Source organism: Lynx canadensis, chromosome B2 (genome assembly GCF_007474595.2).
Source record: "Lynx canadensis isolate LIC74 chromosome B2, mLynCan4.pri.v2, whole genome shotgun sequence".
Classification (NCBI taxonomy): domain Eukaryota; kingdom Metazoa; phylum Chordata; class Mammalia; order Carnivora; family Felidae; genus Lynx; species Lynx canadensis.
The window spans coordinates 132668887-132691932 of NC_044307.1; the positions used below are offsets into that span (position 1 = coordinate 132668887).

Sequence of the window (23046 nt, forward strand, 5' to 3'; positions counted from 1 at the left end):
CTGGGGAACCACCCCTGTAGGAAGAAGCCCTGAGTAGTACACTGAGGGATCTTGGAGCAAGAGTGTAGTCATGTGTGGAAGTGCTGGTGCAGAAACTGGAAAAGCCCAGCCTCTACTGGTCAGTGAAAGCAGAGGATTTGGAAGTTGTAACATCTTTTTTTTTTTTTTTAAGTTTATTTATTTATTTTGAGAAAGAGCAAGAGAGAGAGAGAGAAAGAGAGAGAGTGCACGTGGGGGAGGGACAGAAAGACAGGGATAGAGAAAATCCCAAGCAGTCTCCACACTGTCACTGTCAGAGCAGAACCTGACATGGGGCTTGAATTCACAAACTGCAAGATCATGACTTGAGCCAAAATCAAAAGTTGGATGCTTAACCAACTGAGCCACCCAGGTGCCCCAAGCTGTAACATCTTTTGAAGAGCTGTCCTGATGGACTCCAACTCTCAGGGATCCCAACCACTTTGAGGAAGAAACAAACTTCTGAGATAATTTACCCTAGTTGGTTTGTCTGATTGATTGCATTTTATGATTTTTTTAATCAGAATATAGTTGACACACAATGTTAACATTAGTTTTATTCACCCTAGTCTTAAGTATCTTGTTCCTTCTATGCAGATGTGATATTAAAATTTTTTAATATTTATTTATTTTTGAGAGACAGAGAGAGAGAGAGAGAGAGAGAGAGAGTGCGAGTGGGGGAGGGGCAGAGAGAGAGAGAGAGGGGGGGGGAGACAGACGCTGAAGCAGGCTCCAAGCTCGGAGCTGTCAGCACAGAGCCCTATGCGGGGCTCGAACCCATGAACCATGAGGTCATGACCTGAGCCTAAGTCGGATGCTCAACCGACTGAGCCACCCAGGTGCCCCCAGATGTGATATTAAAAGTACTTAATAATTGCCATGCCAACTAACTGATCAGAATGGACTCCTTCTTGGCTCTGTGAGAAGGTGCTGGAGGCATCCCACCAAGCCGAGAGTTAGTCCTTGAATGGTGGGAAGATTTGGGCAAGGAGTCCTGTAAGGCAGGAGTAGTGTGGGGCATTCAGGAAGCTCGAAGATACCATGAGTTTGCACTCTGGGCAGAAGTATTTCAGCAGTGTAAGCATGGTTGCAGCCAATCCAATGTGTACAGGCTGTAGGTCAGCAAGGCTGCTCGCCAGGAATCCCATTTCTGATTCTTGTCCCAATAGAATTCTTCCATATAAGGCTGTCTGATGGTTTAAACTCCAGAGGCCCAAAGCTTCCTAATTGTTGCTATGAGATGCCAGACCACTGGACTCTAATTTTGTCATCCTTTCTGGATGGTGGGGAAAATGGGACATCTGAGACAGAGGTCATACTGCGGGGACAATGTGAATCAAGGGGTATCACATGTGTGACTCAGGCCTTTCCAGCTTGGGTGGGAACATTGTCTATGCTGCAAACAAGAACTGTAAAACGTTATGGAACTACAAAGTTGGTGTTTTTCAGAGTATAAGAAAAACAATCAAACAAACAAACCGTGGCAAGAGAAAACAAATCATTCCAAAGATTCCCTGAACTCCAGCCCCCTTCCACAATTCCCTGCTGTTACTGTGGTTACTGGTAGGCCATGAATGGGGGCTCGCGTACCATGTGGATTCCCATTTGTACCTTTCAGAAGAAAGGCCTTTCCTCCCCAGGTTCACAGGAAAGGCTGTCATACATCTCTATGCCCAGATACTAAAGTATTTCTGGCTTCACGTTTGCATTACGCCCATGCAGTGTTTGTTATTGAAGGAGATCCCAGAAATCATCGTGGAGCCATTACAGAGCACTCGCTATAAATGCAAATCTCTTGGGGTCTAATTTTAGAAATATTGTGTACCCTGCAGGAAGAAAATATGCCTGTTCTCAATGGCACCTGGAGTGGAGGTGGGGGGGCGGTGTGGAATGTTTGTTTGTTACCCATAAGCACCATGGGAGGTATGCAAACAAATGAAATCTGAATCCCATTTACCAAATGATCGCACTTATATTCTCACACCACCAATTTGCCACCCACCAGGCCCAGGATGCAAAGAGCCAGATCCCTCAGTAGCCACCACAAAGACAGGAGAGAGGCAACATAGAAGGTGATTATAGGACTTGCACTGGTATTCACTGGAAAGCATAATGCTTAGAAAGGGATTATTCATTTTAAATATAGAATGCCATTTAAAATGCTAAAATAAATTATTTGACTTTTTAAATGATGACCCATAGAGCTTTCTTATGGTAATTTCCCTTGAAGTAGTTAAAAGTAGTTTTCTTATGTTATCGATTCTTAGAAATCTACATATAATGTCTTATAAAAGCAGAAATTTCTTTTTAACCATTCCAGAAACACAGTTAAGTAAAATCAAACTTTTTATTGATGTGTGTTTTATTAGTCAGGGTTCAGTCGGGGGAAAAAAGAACCCTTGCCAGGTTGTTTGATAGATTGGTTATAAAAGTAAAAGAGGACACCAAGGCACCGCAGAGCTGAGTAACAGCAAGAATCATCCTCACCCCAGGCCAGAGGGACACAGGGAGGAGTCACAGCTGCTCCTGAACTGCCCCCGGAAGCGGGGAGGGGAGGATACCTTGGCTTCCCCTCTCTCCCTCGCTTGAGTCTCTCACTAGGTCCCTGCATTTGGCCAACTTCATCCAGAAGACATCAGCAAGAAAGCCCGGACAGTGTAGTTCACAGGTTTCCTCAAAACCTTAAAACTAAGCACTGCCTAAGTGCTAGTGCATTACTGGGAAATGGAATTCTCAGATGCAAGAGTGAAGGGAAAGGGAAAAGGAGACACGGAAGCACGGAAGCCCCTGCCGCCACCACCACCACCACCACCGTCACTAAAGTGATGCTTTACTGAGCAGGATGCCACTTCACTGAGTATAACCGGTCATTCAACCTCAGAGAGATCTCTGGGTGGGCCACTTGGAGTAGCTACTGGAGCAAGGAGGGGGGAAGAATGTGTGCGCCTATGCTGTGCCATTTTCTGTTTCCTGCGGACAAAGTTTACTCACAGGAAGTAGTATCGTCTGATCCCTTTAGACAGCTACTGGGGAAGCCAGAATCTATGTCTGGTCCCATGGTCCTTTTTCAGATCTAGAAGCAGTTGGGTCCCATGCGGTCTGGTCTGGGCTTCTGCTGTGGTGACTGCAATGGAGGTAGCTGAAACCCAGTGACGGAGTCATGGGAGAGACAGACAGTTGGACATGCCAAGAAAAGAGACAACAGTGATAGAGACTGAAGTATGGGTTGCAGAAGTGTCCAGGACTTTCCAAGAGCCAGTGGCCGAGGGCCTGAGAGACAGGCTAGGAGAAGAGGATCTAAGGCAGCACACAAAGTGTGGACAGTGAATCTGCAGTCAAACACCAACAGCCTGCACATGTGGTGATCTCCTGTACCAGGCCTGCAGCCATTTTCCTTGGTGTGGTGAAGGGCAGGAAAGAGCCAAGAAGGAGTGGGAAGGTGAAGGCAGCAGTGAAAGGAAGGAGAAGGGAGGCAATAGAGGTCAGGGATAAATATTTTTCAAGCATATTCTTGTGCAAGTACAATAATAGATACATTACAGTCACCATTTTAATGATTCCTTAAAATAACACTTTTAAAGCAGATATTGTGGCCCCCATTATACAGATGAGGAATCTGAAGTCCAGAGAGGTTGAGTCACTTGCCCCAAGCTCTCTCAAGCTAGAAAGTGCCAAGCTGGGATCAGAGCCAGCCCAGAGCTCTGATCACCTCACTGCCTCGTGTGGTTCAATTGCCTGTCATTAGATGAACTGGTGTATTTCCTACTAATGCAAGTTTCAGTTGCTAAGCTTTATTTTCTCAGGAGTCCACAATAAAATTATAAATAGAGATGCACTTTAACAGGGAACAGAATCTAGAATTGAAGACGCAGTATTAGTGCGGGAGGTTGGGAGAGTTTAATAGAGGCAGGGAATCCGGCAGAGATGTCGAGGGAAAAGATCCTGCAGATTGCTTTCACTGGCCCCTATTCTTTCCTTTCCTCTCTGTCTTCTATTTTTTTTCTCCCCTAAGTTTGTCTGTGGGTTCTTTGCTTTAAGAGGATTATTTGGGGGCTGGGATTTGGGCATGATGAATGGACAGCACTGATTCCTCCTGTTCTCACCCGGCCAATCAAAATAAAATTCTGAAGTTACATGAATGTAATAGAATAGATCACAAATATTTCCCGATTTACACAGGCCACACTGTCATGTAGTGAAATATACCTTACGTACATATAGAAAAGCCCAAGTACATGTATCTTACAAACTACGGACTTTGGAATTAGGTTAACCAATTTCCTTTCAAGAGATAAGTCTGATTCTTTCCTGTTTCTTGGTATTTTCTATTGGAAAGATAAACATTTAGTTTCAAAGGTGTTAGCAGGGTGAACCTCAGAAGATTGCTTAACTTATACCTGCTAGAATCCCTTGCTCAGCTTCAGCTTCCTGCATCACCCTGAGTTTCCCACTCCAGTTAGATCAGCAAGGAGGCCAAACCACCAATTTGTTGAGTATCAAACTAAAAGGGACATGTTCATTTTCGTTGTGATCCCAGATTCCTTCAAAGATAGAAGGAAGCTAGGACAGTCTATTAAGAAACCATTAACCATTGACCTTCAATTGGAACTATGTATCCTTAGATTTAATAATACCATAAGCATGATTAGGTAACGCTACTAGAGGAGTTTGACTCTAGGTTTTTCTGTTGGTAAGTATAGCTACTTGGCAGATGTTGTCAATGTAAAAATCTTATTGTTTCTAATAATACCCTTCTTTTAAAAATATAATGGCTAATATTAATTTTCACATTAATACTACCACCTGTCAACATAGGCCAGTGATTAAAAAGCAGCCACTTTGTTGTAGATCTGATAGTTTAAGACTGCAGAGATTAGGGATGAGAGCCTCACATTGCAGAATGTTTGTCTTCTTTAGCAACCTAAGATCATCCCTTTAATGCCTGCTGTGAACTCATTCTTTCTGTAGCCTCTTTAGCATTGTTTTCCTCTTCCTCTGTACATTTTCCAGCTCTTGAAAGAACTCTTTCTATATTTATAGTTGCTTACTTGGCCCAATTCCAGCATTATCCGGCAAGGGATGCTGTCCCTCTGAAAGACTGGATATCTATTTTGATCAAAATTGTCAAGCAGTTAGTACCACCTTCCCTTTCCTAATGATAAATAAATAAATGAGATAAGGTTAAATTTTGTATGATAGAACATATATGATTTGCCAACTATCCTCCCTGTTACTTTATGCAGAAATAGTTACAGGCAATAGATGTGTCTTGGGTCCATGCTCTCCAGTATCAAGGTTGAGAAGAAAATGCAGTCACATTATAACGTGTGTACTCCAGGTAATAACGCATCTGCCGATATCACAGTTAAATATCCTCAGGGAGAAAAACAACTTTAATGATGTGATAGAATATGAAACACTGCATTATGTGAAATCAGACAGATGAACTTTGAAAAGCGTTATCATTCCATTTGTTTTGTAATGATGGAAAAGTTGCAAAATTTTCATCAAAACATAAAATAACCAAAAATAGGCTTTAACACCATTTCCAGGTAATTCACCACCTGATGAGATACTGGCCCTTTGATCTCAATACCCAGAATTGGAAGTTAGGGAAAGGGGGTGCACTCTTCTTCCCCCTTCCACTCTTCTTACTCTCACATTGAATCTGAGTAGCTCACCTGCCGATTTTCTTCTAGGTCACGTTATGGATCACGCTTGACAGATTATTTTATATTCAGTTTTTCCATCTGCAGTTGCTCCACATTCAGAGTTCAAAGTGTGTCAATTGCCCTTCTTTATACTTCTAGCTATTTTTGTTTTTATATGATAGGCTATAGCATTTGGAATGGTTTCATTCTCCTCCAGTGCCTCCTCAAAATTGCTCAGATATGTCCTCTTCCCTCCATGGCAGTAGGAGGAGGAATTTTGTCTTGAATTTGGTGTCAAGAGAATCATTTTAGACTGAAATCTACCTCAAGCAAATGTGCTCATGGTGCAGTCATTACTGTCTGGTCACTATGTGGCTTGCGTGTGCATGTCAGGTCCCCACCACCCAGCCCATCCAGCCCCATCAGCCTGGACCGTCCAGAGAGTTTTCAGAGTTATTTCATGACCGCTAACTGTGAATTATCTTTCAATACTTCCCATATCTGTACTGAGCATTTTTATTTTGGTTCAGCTTTTTCCCTATTTGCTCATAATTTTGATCTAGTTAATATTTCTCTCCTTTTCTCACTTTCAAACATGAAAGAAAACATTAAATTGACCACTTGTATAGCCACCAGCCACATTTAGTAATTGTAAATCCTTCACTCTATTTTTTCTCACCTTACCCTTTCTCTTTCTTTCTTTCTTTCTTTCTTTCTTTCTTTCTTTCTTTCTCCCTCTCTCTCTTTTACTCTGTCCTATGTTCTCCCTGAGCCATTTGAAAGTCAGGTGCAAATATCACGAAACTCGATATCTTAATACCTCAGCTTATGTTCTGTAAGAATAAGGATAATTCTCATATAGCCATAAGAGGAGTGAAGAAAGTTAGCAATAATATCATCAACCACAACTGTCCCATCCACCTCTGCTTTCTCTCGGTGTGAATCAAAGCAAACTACCCATTTAAACTGTTCACAGTTAATGTAGCCATTCTGGCAACCAGAGAAGTGATGATACGGTTCGTCCATTATGTAATTCTTTCAAAATTCCACTGCAGGATGGCAAGATCTGAATATAAATTGCCCACATGAATATAAAAAACTCCTTATCTGAGAAGCCTGTGATTACATAACATTGATGTGATCTCCCCGGGCAACTAAAAATATATTGGCTGCAATTTTGAAAAAAAAAGAAGACAAAATGCTTTGTGTGTGTGTGTCTTCTTGTACATGTGGAAACATGAATACCATAGTCCCTCTGGATGAGGAGGAAGCTGTAAGCACTGGTCATAATGAGAAATTCTGTGGAATTATTAATGTATCGATAGCTACTTTGAGTAATATCTACATCTTCACCTCTTGTATGTTGACCAGATTCTGTTTACTGAAGTTGTTGGTGATCACCTTAGCTTCAGACCCAGCCTATCGCCACTTTTGGGCAGATAGCACCTGATAGGTGCTGCTGCTAAATGACATGATATTGGACAGTGGCAGTGGCAGACCCATTTGCTTTTGTAAGTAAACATTTATTGAAGTATAACATACATACAGAAAAATAGAGAAGGAAGTATGAATATGCAGCGTACCAACTCTGTTCTAGCTGTTCCCTCTGCCTAGAATACTCTTCCACTGGATATAGTCAGGGCTTATACCCTTTCCTTCTCTCAAGTCTTTACTTAAGTGGCAATATCTTAGTGATGCCTTATCTAATCACCAAATGCAAGATTGCAATTCCTTATTCCAGGCACCCCCCTATCTAGGACCACCATGAGGCAAATGAGGTGCCTAGTGGCCAGGATTTAGGGAGGCACTCACTCTCGAGGTTGTGCAAGTGCAGGGTGCATACTTACCCAATGCTGAGGGTGGGTGTCTCTTTAAATTTGGCCCCTAGGTGCTATACTTGCCTCACCTTGGTCCCTGCCCTGCACCCTATTCCTCTTTCTCAACCTTTAGTTTTCTCAAAACCCTTCTCTAGAATAATAGCTCCTCCTCAGGATGGGGATATTATCTGTTTTGTTCACTGACTATGTCTAGCCTTGACATGGTGCCTGGCACATTATATGCACTTTAAACGCATGTTGTGAGAGAATGAGTGAATGATTGAATATATATGTTCTGCATAAGCATTTCATTCCTCTATCAGTACACTTAACACATTATATTAGATTTTGAGCTCCTTAACACCAACAATTGGGTTCTTCAATAATTTATCCCATGCATAGCACCATGTCTGACACACTGGGCCACTAAACAAAGGTTGATTAATTGAGTATATATCTACCAGGCTCTGAGATATAATTTTGTTTCTCCACATAACATGTCATCGCCTTAGCAGCCATTGTTACACTAGGAGGGCCTGCCTTTTGAAAATAACTGCAGATAACAAGACTGAGATTTGCACAAGATACCAATCCCTTCTGCAACGGCTTCCTCATCTACAGAACGCACGTAATTAACTCCACTGCATTGAGTGGCTATGAAGGGTTAGTGTAATTCTGTACAGAGGTCCTAGCAAAAAACCTGACTTTATATATGTCCATTCTTGTGATGATTTTAAGATTTTATTTATTTATTTTGAGAGACAGACAGACAGACAGAGAACAGAGAATCCCAAGCAGGTTCTGCACTGTTAGCACAGACCTGATGCGGGGCTCAAACTCATGGACTGTGAGATCGTGACCTGAGCCAAAATCAAGAGTCAGATGTTTAACCGACTGAGCCACCTTGGTGCCCCATTCTTGTGATGATTTTATATTCCCATGCCATTTTTATTATATTTTCCGTATAACAAATTGCAATGTAGGGATTTTAATTGATATTTTGTATTTACTTTTTGTAGGGTTTTCATCCCTTACTCTTCTTTTCCTTTCTTTGAATTCATTTCTGTTTCTTCTGTTTATGTCATAGTCTATATTATTTTCCTCTTTTCATCCGTCTACATTATTGAGAAATTAATATGGGCCAAGAATTATACTAGTGATGCAGATGGGCTGGGTCTGAGGATCCAGGGGAAGGTCCCACAAGACCAGCCAAAAGGGTCCTTGACTTCACACAGGATAGAAACCAAACACCAGCAAGAGAAAGTGGAAGAATTTATTAAATAGCCCGAGTGACAGAGAATAGCAGACAGAGTGTTGGGGAGACTTGAAAAGGAAAGGAGAATGAGTCTCATCATTGCTTGGGGTTAGGGGTTCATATTAGAAAAGGGTCTAAAGTACATGTTTCTTCAGGAATCAGGGTAGAGTCCATTCAAAGGTGAGTATGAGGTGTACAATAGGTATTATTCCATATATTACTGAAGGTAGGAGTATTGATGCCAGTATCAGCCAAGGTTTGTTTGCAGTTAGTGTCCTGGAACATGTTTGGAATTTGGCTCTTCTTAGGTGTTATCAGGTATTTGGGGCCTAGGACAAATTTCAGAGAATGATTAACTTTCTTACTTTCCCCTTGAAGTGAGAACATAGCTTCATTGGCTTATTCAGAGGCAAAATATGGAACATGAGTAAATGGGGCCTAGTAGAAAAACAGCAGAGATGGAACTTTTCTTTTTCTTTTTAAAAAAAATGTTTGTTTGTTTGTTTATTTATTTTGAGAGAGAGAGACAGCACAAGCAGAGGAGGGGCAGAGAAAGAGGTTGAGAGAGAATCCCCAAAAGCCCCCACACCATGAGCACAGAGCCCAATGCCAGGCTCCATGTCACGAACCGTGAGCTCATGACCTGAGCTTAACCAAGAGTCAGAGGCTTAACTAGGTGCTAAACTAACTGAGCCACCCAGGTGCCCCAAGATGGAGCGTTTCTAACATGGAGTCCCTTCAGCTTTAGTACCTCACTAGTACAGGGAATGCAAAGGAAGCTCAACCATGGCCCATTCCTTGGAGGAACTCAGTGTAGCTGGAGAAAAACATCAGCCATTAAGTTGATTGGGGGGCAGGGTTAGCTCTTCTCTCTTGTAGCTGATTCTCCTCCAGTCCTGATTAGAGTAGACTCAATTTCTTTATTCTGTTTAGTCTTTTAGGCAGTTCTGTTCTGAGGAAAATTTTCTCTGTTTCCTTTGATTCACAGTTACCTTTCCTTCATTATTTTCTCTTGATGTTATTTATTTTCTTACGTTCTTTTTCTAAATAAAACCTTAATTTAAAAAATCCATTTCACGTTACTTCAGAAACTGAGTCACAGAATGAACACTTGCTTTCCTATTGCATAAATCTTTTAAGACTCCTACAGTGTGTATGTAATTGAATAATGGCATTGCGTGTACCAGCAGGTCACCTAGTCTCACTAGCAATCAACAGCACTGTGGACGCAGGATCTAGAAAGAATCAAAGCAGGCTGGGGGCCTTAGTAAGCCTTGGTCCTTCAAGGGCAGTTTCAGTAAAATATCAAAACTGTTGTTGTGACTCAGATCTATCATAAAAAGTATTTTCTGTGACAAAAGTGAAAAAATACTTTATTCAGTTATTGGGTGTATACTACAGTAGTCTCCTCTTGTTTGTGGGGAATATAATCCAGGACACCTCCCTCTCTATGGATGGCTGAAATCCCAAATAGTACCAAACCCATAATATATGCTATGTTTTTTCCTAGACTTATATACCTATGATAAGGTTTAATTTATAAATTAGGCACAGTAAGAGATTAACAAAAGTAACTAATAATGATGCCACTGTACATGCGAAAGAAATATTAGTAAGCCTGACTCATATAAAAAAAACAAAATATACAAATAATCAATAATACGATTTTGATTTGAATATCTGAAGGAGATTTGAACATAAATTAGAGACAACAACGATATTTTAAAAAACTGTACCGGGGCGCCTGGGTGGCGCAGTCGGTTAAGCGTCCGACTTCAGCCAGGTCACGATCTCGCGGTCCGTGAGTTCGAGCCCCGCATCGGGCTCTGGGCTGATGGCTCAGAGCCTGGAGCCTATTTCCGATTCTGTGTCTCCCTCTCTCTCTGCCCCTCCCCCGTTCATGCTCTGTCTCTCTCTGTCCCAAAAATAAAAATAAAACGTTGAAAAAAAAAATTAAAAAAAAAAAAAACTGTACCTAAATGAAACATATCTACCATATAGATATGAAAAAAGCTAGCGGACAAAATCTAACTTGTAGTAATGAAATGCCAACTATATTTTGGCTCTTAGAGAATTGTAAATAAGGCCCTGTTTGAAAGGATTTACTGCTCCAGAAATACTGTCTGAAGCTTGTAATGTACCTACCCTTGAGAGTATTGACACAGATGGACTTTGGACTTGTGGAGAAAGGTGACATTCTAAATGGGAGATTATGTTCATTCTTTATGAAAATGTATTTATTTGTTTGCTATATGGTTCCACGTGAGAGCCATGGGTTAACACCCACCTATAAACATGCACACGCACACGCACACACATTCTCTCTTCATCTCTCTTTCTTTAAACTGTATTCTCTAGCTTACTCCTTGCGCAAAGCAAGTCAGATGAAGCACAAATTTGATGATGTTTCTAGTCTACTTGAAACCTCCCTCCAAAACAAACAAACAAAAACAGAGTTATGTGGACATTAATGAGGACACAATGAGGAGTTGGCACAGAGGCTCTGTCCTCATTTGACAGACTTATGTAAGAAATTATTAACAAAGTTAAGTGCAGAAGCAAGGACCAGGGACTAAGTGAATGCTTGACTAAAGAGCTTATGTTGCAAAGGTATTGGGGTTGGGAGGCACTAAACTTCTTTGAGTGCCCTAATTGTATGTTTTAAAAAGATTCAAGTCACCACCCACTGACCACCTACTGTGTGTTTTTGGTACATATCTATCCCTTGATGACAATGATCTGAAAACAATGAGCTGGCTTGGTCCCTTCTCTTGAGGAGCCCACTGGCCATTCCCGTGATCTAGGAAGCTCTGCATGTTAAGAAATTAGAGAAAGAAGAAGTAAGAGTAAGAAGTAAGTAAGTAAGCGCAAGAAGAAATTAGAGCATGTTGTATAATTAAAAGACAGGGCCCAGAATTCAAGTGTAAAGTGTTAAAATCTCAGTCTAGAGGGGTGACTGAGAGATGGAAAAGACAAATCAGATATTATAGACATTGTATGCCAAAAGTACACATACTTGGTGGCAGAATAAAGAAGACATAAAAAAAAAAAAACTGCACGTGAGGAGCTTCATTTTTTATTATTAATAAATAATGATATAATTATGTTTTATAATTTTATAATGATACAATTACATAATTTTATAATATTTGTATAATTATAATTTTATAATTGTTAATTATATAATTGATTATATACCTTTATATAATTATATAATTGATAGTAAAGGTATAAGTTAATCATTTATTCATTCATTTATTCAATCATTTAAAACCTAATTTTAAAGACTTTCCAAGAGTCACTCATAGGATCTACCTTCACTAGTCATCCTGAATAAATAAATTCGCTTAGCATTATCACCTTTTGAATTTGTCAAATTAGTAGCATTAATTTTATAGTGAGAGAAAAACACACAGCTGACTGAAGTCATACAGTATTTTGTGATGGCTTTTACTATACTTTTTATACCAACTAAAATGAGAAAGTAGTATTCATTTATTGAATTTTTCTCATATATCACTTAAAAAATTATTATCTAGAATGTAAATTTTCCATGCTTATTTTGAAGTTGGGGCTAGTTTTTGAAAAGACTTAATCTGATTCTACTTTCTAAAGTCATTTGAAAGTAAAAGAAGAAAAAGAAAACATTTTACATTTTCTGAAAATATACTGTTATTTGATATTTTATATGTAATTCTAAGATAAATATATAAATTTTGACCTGCTCTGTGAGAAGATAATTTTATTTTCACAAAAGCTAGAGTTTGTATTATTTTAAGGTATGGCAATATTTACAATTTAATTCCTGATTTTACTTATGAAAACATTTAATAATATTTACTGTATTAGGGGAGAACTTTTGCTTCTAGCCATGAAAGAGTAACGGAGTCTAGACTGCCTTTTGCTGTAAACAACTAGAAAACTTGACATAATATATGAAATAACTGTGTTCAGACATTGGAAAACAGTGCATGACCTTGATTCCAGGGAAGTGTAGGCAAACAAACAAGATGAACCCAAAAGTCACTAAGGCTTTATGCCTGGAGGCAATTCCCTGATTGTTGTGCAATGAAAGAGAATACAGAGCTTGGAGACCTTGCTAATTTAAGAAGACAGAAATCAAGATTTAGGAAGACCAAGGCAGCGAGAATTTGTACTGCAGTGTAAGGGAGAGGAGATCTATTCAGAAAGAGTCCCAGAGGTTAACACACAGGTTCCCTTGAATATTTGGCCAAACACCGATCTGCATATGAGTAGGGTAGAATTCAAAAAGTCCAGGTAGAAAACAATTACTGGGGAGCTGGAATCCCTGAGCTTACACAGACCCAGGAATTGTCTCATTTTTCACAAGCCAGAGTGGAGATACCTTGTTGAATACACAAGGAATTAAGTAGAAACCCCAGGTGATTACACTTTAATATGAGGCTTAATTATTTCTAGAGCAGACAATCTTCTAGACTTATCCTGAAAGATTAAAAACAAGGCTCAAACTGAGCCACAAGTAGTTTAACTGCCGCCAGAACAAAGACCAATAATTAATTCTTCAGGGAAAAACATCCAGGACTCTACGCCTTATGTACACAATGTCCAACATCTATCTGATCAAAATATTTATATCCAGCCACATCAATGATTATACTAAATGTAAATGTATGAAACACTTCAATGAAAGGCAGAAGTTCTCAGACTGGAGATGAAAGCAAGATCTACAAAAAACTCACTTTAAATGCAGTGTGTTTTGACTTTTTTTTTATTATGCCAAGTGAAATTTGCTTACCAAACAAATTGAAAATGGGAGAAAGTTTAAACTACTCCAATAATAAATGATTCTTTGTAATTTTTGATTCATTGTAATTTTGGGCTAAAAATAATTTTTCTTCCAACAATTTATGTGATCTTTTAAATTCACTAGAGCAAGTCACAAGGCCAATAACAGGGTTGACTTTCTTAGCCATCATTCTGTTTTTATGTGTATAAAGTTGCTCATATGTTCATAGTTACAAAATTCATTTAAAAATCCTCAGATTTTATGAATAAATAAGGTTTTATTACATAAGAAATTTGTGGCTAAACATTGCTCTTTCAGAGAAGAAAAATTTATTTTTATTTTTCTGAGAACAATTAATACAGATGAATATAAATAATAAAATTTAGCTGTTTCATTTTGGTAACACTAAAAAATATAATGTCATCAATTCCCTTTATGAAAGAAATTATTTTTGAAAAGCCTCCAAACCCAGCTTGGAATGAACTGAAATTCACATCTGAGCTCGAAGATAATCAGGCCTATTCGAATGCATGTACTTAACGTTCCTCAGCATATAGGATATTTTGAAGAGTTACTCTTTTTTTTATTGTAGTATGAAAATAAGTCCTTATATGAAATAGAAAACTTTCTGGAGAGACCATCTTTAAGGCGTATGAATTATCTCTGTGTTACAGGTCATACGGAAAGGAGAAGTAAGTTGCTGCTGGATTTGCACAGCCTGCAAAGAGAACGAATACGTGCAAGATGAATTCACCTGCAAAGCCTGTGACTTAGGGTGGTGGCCCAGTGCAGATTTAACAGGTAGGAGCTGCCTCACTTTAGATCTTGTCACTGACTATGGGCTTTCCCAATGTGCTCATTGTTTAAAATATGAACATGCAGTTCGTGCCTTTTTCAATGTTTATTTACAGTGTGCACTTTATTTTTTTTTTTAATTTTTTTTTAACGTTTATTTATTTTTGAGACAGAGAGAGACAGAGCATGAACAGGGGAGGATCAGAGAGAGAGGGAGACACAGAATCTGAAACAGGCTCCAGGCTCTGAGCGGTCAGCACAGAGCCCGACGCGGGGCTCGAACTCACGGACCGTGAGATCATGACCTGAGCCGAAGTCGGACACTTAACCGACTGAGCCACCCAGGTGCCCCTACAGTGTGCACTTTAAAAAATTTTTTTTAATGTTTATTTTTGAGACAGAGGGAGAGAGAGAGAGATGGAGAGAGAGAGAGAGAGAGAGAGAGAGAGCATGAACTGTGGAGGGGCAGAGAGAGAGGGAGACACAGAATCTGAAACAGGCTCTAGTCTCTGAGCTGTCAGCACAGAGCCCAACGTGGGGCTCAAACCCGTGAAATGAGAGATCATGAACTAAGCCAAAATCGGACGCTTAACTGACTGAGCCACCCGTGGGCCCCTAAAGTGTGCATTTTTTAATGCTCACGTCAAAGAGCACAGAGAAGCCGCTTATAACTTCCAAGATTTATATTGTAAGGCAAGTTCATTTAAATATTTATTTATTTATTTAAATATTTATTTAAATATAAATAAAAGTGTATTAAAGGGACATTCTGGTATACCAGCTATTTTCTGTTTTTCTTTCAATTTTTTTTTAAAAGATATTACTAGTCACCTGCATGTATATTAGCAAACATTTCTTGAACATCTATGCGTGAGGCAGTATTCTTTTGCTTTAAATTTGTCTTGCTTTATTATTTTATTTTGCTTAAAACTTATCGGGGAAGAAACATGTAAAAAATAATCTAAGATTGTTTTAATGTAGTAGAGATATTAAGAAAGTACATAAAACTTGTGAGGCAGATAAGAAGATGAGAGGAATTCCAGAGAGAAAGTAGAAGATGGGAAAAATGAAGGCAGATAACACGTGTGGGGAAAACCACAAGTGTGTGAGGCTGGTTGGTAGACACAAGGACCTAGCAGAGGCCAGAAGCGAGACTGGACAAGCATGCTGGAGGTGGATGGTAACAATCTTCTGCATGACCTTTTCCTAAGGGTTTGGACTGTGGCTTTAAGCACAGGAAAAACACGGAAGGATTTAAAGTAGCAAATAACAGGGGCTCCTGAGTGGCTTACTCAGTTAAGCGTCTCACTTCGGTCCTGGTCATGATTTAATGGTTAATTAGTTCAAGCCCCGCTTCAGGCTCTGTGCTTACAGCTTGTAGTCTGGAGCCTGCATCGGATTCTCTGTCTCCTTCTCTCTCCACCCCTCTCCCATTCATGCTCTGTCTCTCAAAAATAAATAAATACTAAAAAAAATTTTTAATAAAAAAATAATAAAGTAGCAAATAACATCATGATATCTGTGTCCCCGAAAGATGCTCCTGGTGGTAGTATAAGGAGTGTGGTGATATTGGATGAAAAACAGAAACTAGGAAGCTATTATATTGGTCCAAGTGAGTAATTTCAAAGGCTGTAGACTAGGGCAGCTGCAGCAGAAACGGAGAGGAATATATGAATGCAAGAAAGGATTTATTAGTAAAGTCAATGGGAATCATATGGATGGATTATCAGTTCGTAAGTTGCATTAGAGAAATGTTAAAATATACAAGTTTTGTTTTCTGTGGACCCTGGTATGAACTCACACATGAGATGTATTTCTTTCAGAAATTTTAGGAGTAATAGAGCCATGGAAGCTGCCATCTGAGTACACAGAGATTTTTGTCACCTGAGTAATCTCAGCCCTCCTTTTAGAGGGGGAAGCTGAGGCCCAGAGGGGTGTACTTGTGTGCCCAAGGTCACGAAACTAGCTAGAAGCCGAGCTCAGTTCCCTGGGTCTTGATCCTCTGCCTCCCTGGGTGTGGTTGAAAGTCATTAGGGAGGGTAACATTCCTGATTGTTTTTTTTAATTTTTTATCTGTTCCCAAATAAGAACAGCAGCTAAGAAATTGTATAGCTTACTCAAAACACACCAAAAATGGCTGGGTAAATAGAACCAGGTCACATAATGAAAATTTTACTTATTTAGTAAAGTACCTTGTAAAATGTTAATCTTGTTAGAAAAAGTTAAACTAAAATGAGTGTCAGAAAGCCTTTAGAAATTGTTTAGTACAAAGACCTTCTTTAAAGAAAGGGAAATTAGATTAGAATTTTTTTTTTTTAATTTTTTTTTTTCAACGTTTTTATTTATTTTTGGGACAGAGAGAGACAGAGCATGAACGGGGGAGGGGCAGAGAGAGAGGGAGACACAGAATCGGAAACAGGCTCCAGGCTCCGAGACATCAGCCCAGAGCCTGACGCGGGGCTCGAACTCACAGACCGCGAGATCGTGACCTGGCTGAAGTCGGACGCTTAACCGACTGCGCCACCCAGGCGCCCCTAGATTAGAATATTTTTGAAGGTACAAACTGTATCTCACTCATATTTTTATTCTGTAGCTGAAAATTGTTATTTAACTTTATTATGCCTAAAAACTCCCCAGGAAATACCCACTTCCAGAGAATCCCATTCACTAGTTCTCAGATGGGACCCAGCAGATTCTAAGGTGCCTGGTTCCTGTCCCATCCCTTTAGAAACATTACTCTCTGGCTCATAGTCTAGTGTCTTGAACATCATAGCTGCCTCATAAATGTCCTATTGAGAGAAATAGAAAGAAGAAGGGGCTCACCTAAGTTCATCCTGGTCAGTGTGTTTGGTTAATAGAGAATCCACTATGAGAATCCAGTGTTTTTATCCCTGGGTCTAACTTATCTCATGGTTGCATGCAATGGAATGGCTTGGAAAAGCTTTTCCAACCACTTTTGGCCAACAAGGCTTCTCTCCCACTCGTGCTGTGCCTCTGTTCACATCTTTATCCTCCTCCATATAGTGTGTGCTTCATGCTGGGTCTTTTTATCTCAAGTCAGCCCTCTCTGCTCTTTGACGGAGACTGCAGCTGACTAGGAAGAGGCTCAGAGACAAACCTAGCCTTTCTCTGGTTCATCTTAGAAGTCAGAAGTTCTGGCTTGGAGGTATAAGAATTTTTCTTTTATCTACGTTTTCTTGGGCTTCCCCCAACTTTTCCTACTGCTCCATTTTCACTTTGGGGCTTATTTCATACATGATAAAGAACATCTATCCTATTTTAAAACGTTAAAATACAAAGAAACTTTTTAAAAAGATCTAATATGTTATCATAATGGAACTCAAAGTCATATATTTTATTCCCTAGAGATCTTCCATTGTGGGTATATTTTTGGCCTACTGCCAAATGATCATCACTATTGCATTAAGGCTCTTTGAGTTAGTAGCGCATAAAAAAATATCCTCCTTGACTGTACATAGATATTTAATGTGATTATCTTTCTAAAACAGTTAGTCTATCATCCATCATATGTGTAAAGGTCACTTTAGTTGAGCCAAGCAACAAATCAGGCTGCCCTTTTCTAATAGCAATAGATTTGATTATTTTGCAAATATATATGTATATATGTGTGTGTGGGTGTGTGTATATATATTAGTATAATGTATATAATATATACATAAGATATATGTGTGTGGGTGTGTGTATATATATTAATATAATGCATATAATATATATACACACACCCACACACATATATCTTATGTTTAGGATCTTTCAGAATACACATCTTTGATGTTAATTTATACTTAGTTTTAATGACACCTGTCATTTCTGGATTCCTTTCAGCCTTACACATGAATGGAAAATGAGGTCTTATTTGGAGGCATGTCAGGCTCAGAACAAGGGTGCAGCACATGGCAGTGTCTTATTGGTTGTTGCCATGGTAGCAGTAGTTGTGAAAAGAGAAAACCCACAGGCAGAGAATACCAAAATTCAGTAGAAATACTCGGAGGAGTAAATGCATTGCCTTTAAGTAGGTGTTTTGTGTTCACAGGTGGATCTTCTTTTGACTGAATTTTAGTTAATTTAAAAGAATGAGAAATCATTCTTCTTTAGGAAATGGTGTTTTTTACTGAAGGTGGACTTTGTTTATATGCATAAAATCATTTTACAAGATAGCTACTCTCCCTATATTTTCCAAAAACTCTAATATTAATGAATAAAAACATGTTTATAAGTGAGTTTTATTTTCATTAGAATATGTTGTTTTTTTGGCTCTAAAGAAAAAAATGGTACATTTCTTAAAGGAAGCACTTTCTGGAGCACTTTCATTCATCAGTTTTTCATATTTTCTTCTTGGAAAAATGCACATTTTAATTCAGCACTTAAATTTCACACTTATTTCTTAAGATGCATAAACAGAGATCTCTTCTGACACGATATAAAACTTGACAGTAGTTTAACAATTCACGAACCAATTATATGTAATCTGATGCTACTTATTTCTGTTCAAAAGTCAAATAGGATGAGAGGATTCTTCAGAAAGCCAGACTACACTAAATTTTATCATTAAAAATAGAAAATATTAAGCTATAGAAATTAATTAGTTTTTACCATTTTTGTCCATCCCAACAGTTACTGTGACCTCTTACACTATCTACTCATTTACTTAATTTTATATACACCACCACCTGCTTTGTGCCAGGCATTTTTTGGAGAAACTAGAAACATATAGGTTTATATAAGTTTATATCATGGGGAGGAATTTCATTTGAAATGTGAGCATATAAGCAATCAAGTAGAAGTCTACAACAGGAGTATGTACAAAATGTCATATGAACACAGAGTAAAAAAAGCAATTATTTTCCCCTGGCAAGACAAGAGGCTTCATAGAGAAGGGGATATTTGAGTTGAACATTAGCTATGAAATAGAATTTTTCCTTGTAGGTAATTGATATTAATGTGATACCATTAAAGAAAGCATTTTGACAAAGCTTTATTAATTATGAAGCATGATTGTAACTGTTATTAAATGTCCCAAGACATTTTAAATAGAATAAATGTGGACTTTCTTTATTTCTTCAGTTATATTAAATTGGTATTAACCTAATTGGGAAGAAGTCCAGTATTAAATTATAGCTTCCTCCTATGCGGTTGGATCTTACAAGTGAACCAAAATTTGTCTAAAAATTAGGAGTAACTTCCTTTCCCTCAGATCAGTAATTCTTGGATTTTGGTCAGTAATTTGTAGTCTGCTTGAAGGAAAACGGATCTGTCTAATGGCTCTGGATTCTCTGGGATAACTGTAACCACAGACACTGCCAAGACCTTAAGTTCTTGAGGCTTTAGATACAGTATGCACAACTCACATAATGGCTTCTGCTTTTAGATGCTGGGGTCAGGCAGGGCCACTGAATGAAGGTAACTCCTATCCCTTCCAGTCTTAGGATACCTAAACACACGTGGGGATTGGACAACTCTTCTCTTTAAGCCTCAAAACAGGACCAAAAAAGTCTATTACATATCATATCAACATATCATATCACTTATATGGACAATATGGATATTACAGCTAAGTCTCTCAAGGAATCAAAGCTAATGCTTCTCAAATTTAAGATGTCTAAAAAAATAAAAGAAGAAGGAAAGGAAAGAAGAAAAAGGAGGAGAAAACATGTTTAAGAAGCTGGTTCAAAATATAAACAGTCCCAATCCTCAAGTGATTCTGTTTTGGGGGGCTCTGGATTGACCTTGAAAGGTCTGGTTTCCCCATAGGAAAAAGAACCTAGGACCTTCACAAGAAATAAAGCAACCACGGTAGAGTTGTAGGTACATTGTTTTGGCGTGTTGTTGACAAAATGCTACTGTTTCAGCACAGAATACTTATATCTCCTTCTAGCATAAGCATATTTTTCTTCACTTGTGTCCACTACACTGTGTAGAATAGGCTTAGTTTATAGCTAGGTTTGGAATGATTCTGTGATTACTTGTGCAGATGCCTGAGTTCTGGTTTTTCATTCTCGGCTACATTAAGGGGACTGATATTTATGATATGCAGTTTAGAGAGTGAAGCTCCACTTGGTGACAACCAAAACCAGTTTGTTTACCAATGGATTTCAGCTGACATATTAGATAGACAGACTTGGCTGTATGACTTAAAGATCATAAAAAGATTTCACTGGGAACTTCTGCCTTGAGCTCTCATTTCAAAGGTGAAGTGTACCCTTGTGGGAGTAAGGATCTTAGAGGGCTTGCACCTGGATCTCCCTTTGCCCCTTGGCGTTTACCTGCACTGTCTTTCTCTTAGTATATTATACCTTTTGCCCTTAAGTAAAAACATTATATAAGTATGTTCTGTGAATCTTCTCAGTCCTTTCAAGCATCTGAACTTGTGCAATCTTTGCATATAAAAATAGTATCATTATTGGAAAAGTTAATGTAACATACCTACCAATAGCTTGATATAATTGAATTATTGTGTTAATGATTGTTTAGTAAAGCGTAGGGTCTGGCAAATACTTATTACCAGTAAGGAGAACATTAAAGACAAACTCAGATTTGAATAGCTTCAAATCAGTGAAGAAGAAAAGTATGAATAAAAAGAGTATGCAAAGGAAAGTATGATATATGTAAGAATCTTCTTCAGATGAGCTTGCACAGAAGACCATTGTGTAGTCATCAGCTTGCTATAAGCTTCTTCAATTAACGGTCAATTTCCATGTGCCTTCAACTTCTGGAGACTCTCTGAAGAACCTCAGATTAAATCACTAAGGGGTGTAAACTTCAACAATATTAAGGTTCCTTTTTCATTTGTCTGGGAGTTGGAAATGAGGACAGAATTGCACAGTTTAAATTCATGAATAAGTGTTCCAATGAAAAGGTTCCCATATCACTAGATTGGTCAGTGGGAACACGTTAACTAAGACCACAGAATCTAATATTTTAGCCTTTGTAAGTATTGTGGCTTTTCAACAGAATGCTTCAACGCACCAGCAAAATAAATACACTATTTAAGCTAGTACATATTCATAAACCATGGAGGGAGAAAACTATACAATTCCTTTGGAGTAACTCAAAAGTTCTCCTGCAATTGTTTCAGTCAATGCCTCCACCTTTACAATTTGTCCTAATTAATTTAATTACAAATGAAGCATGAACTGGCCACATCTGCCATCCTGGAAATGTTTTCCCAATAGTATTTAATTTTATAGAAAATTTGTCCCTACTGAAATGAATTATTTCATTTGTTCCATCAGGATTTTATCCAATGCCTGGTAGATATTTTATCTTGTATGATCAAACAGCCATTCTGGTTTTGTCAGTTATTTATCTTAATGAATCTTACAACATAATAATTGAATTTCTGGAATTTTTATTTAAGAACTTCTTTCCTGGCCACATTTTGTGATCTATAATTGGATGCTTGAACTTCATAGATTTGTTACTAGTAATAAATTATGTGTTGTTTTATATGAAACTTTTCTGTTAGGATTTTTAGTCAGAGCAGTCTGCTTAGCATGATAATCTCTAAAATATTTCTATTGTATTTCTAAAGTGTTTTCATAGTATCCATAACTTTTGCAGTACCTTTTTTACTGTGAGCCTTTGACGATGAGCAATGGTTCTTTGATATATGCTCTGCTGTTGAGTTAATATGTCTAGATCATGGTGTATCATTTTCATGTTTACACAAAAAAAGAAGAGTCATGATAATCTAGGTACATATGATAATCTGTATTTTTTTGTGCTCTGTCAACAATCCATCTTCCTATTTCTGTGAAGTCTTTTGTCCTTTTGCAACTAAAGGTATTCCTTGCCTAATTTTTTAAAATTATAGATAATATAGGTATTTTCATGAGTAGAGCAGCTATAATCTGATCATATATAGGGAACCATAGTGCATCTTGTCTAGAAGTAAATCCTAGATTAAATATGTGGGTTTTATGTCACAGAGAATAATGTATCCTTCCCATAATAATCTCAAAATACTAGTTGTTAGTTGTGGGTCCAGGCATAGGATTGTTAAAAGTTTTCACCATTCCTGTGGTTTTATTAAACCAATATATCTGATGTTCTATTAATAGCGAGATTATGGGGGGACATAAAGACACCTATATCAATAAGAAAGACATATTGCTTCCCTTGGGAGCTCAGAGGAAGGACAAGGAGTTTTTGGGTGCCTGTGTTTCCCATGGGATTAAGTCACTGGACAGACTTTAGATAGATGTCCTTCTGAATTTTAGTTAATGTGGGACATTGGTTCTTTAAATCACATATCCGTTTGAAGTATCTATAGGCTTCCTTCTCTACAGTTTCACAAATCATACAGAATAGAGGCTTTTTTAGTTGTTTTACCTAAAGATCCATAACTATATTGATTTCTAGCTTATTTACTTTTTAAGTCTATCTGGAAATGTCCAGTCACATATTGGGTATTTTCTAAGTTGATAATTTTACATTTTCTTCCATTTGATTCCCCCAATTCAGGACTAAGCCCGTTTATAAAATGAGAAGATATAGTCTTTCTTGTCAGGTGTTGAGTCTACCCCAGAATTGCTTGAAGATGTCATAAAGTCTATCTTTATCTTTATTTAGTTTATACTTCTGCATCTTTGTTGAAAGAAAGGCTTTCAAAATTGCCTTATGTAATGCATTTTCTATTTCTATTTTTTAAACTTTACACCACTAGGTTATTTAAATCTTCTCTTTTCTAAATGGCTGCTTTTAAACATTTTCCTCCATGAG

General features: G+C 38.2%; 1 protein-coding gene across 1 annotated transcript in view; it reads left to right on the top strand.

Annotated features, from left to right (window-relative positions):
- GRM1 (glutamate metabotropic receptor 1) overlaps window positions 1-23046 on the top strand; it is a 114050-nt gene that overhangs the window by 50620 nt on the left and 40384 nt on the right. The window contains exon 5 of the mRNA XM_030317120.1: window positions 14184-14310. Coding sequence (XP_030172980.1) covers window positions 14184-14310 — 127 coding nt within the window. The remainder of the gene's footprint in view (window positions 1-14183; window positions 14311-23046) is intronic.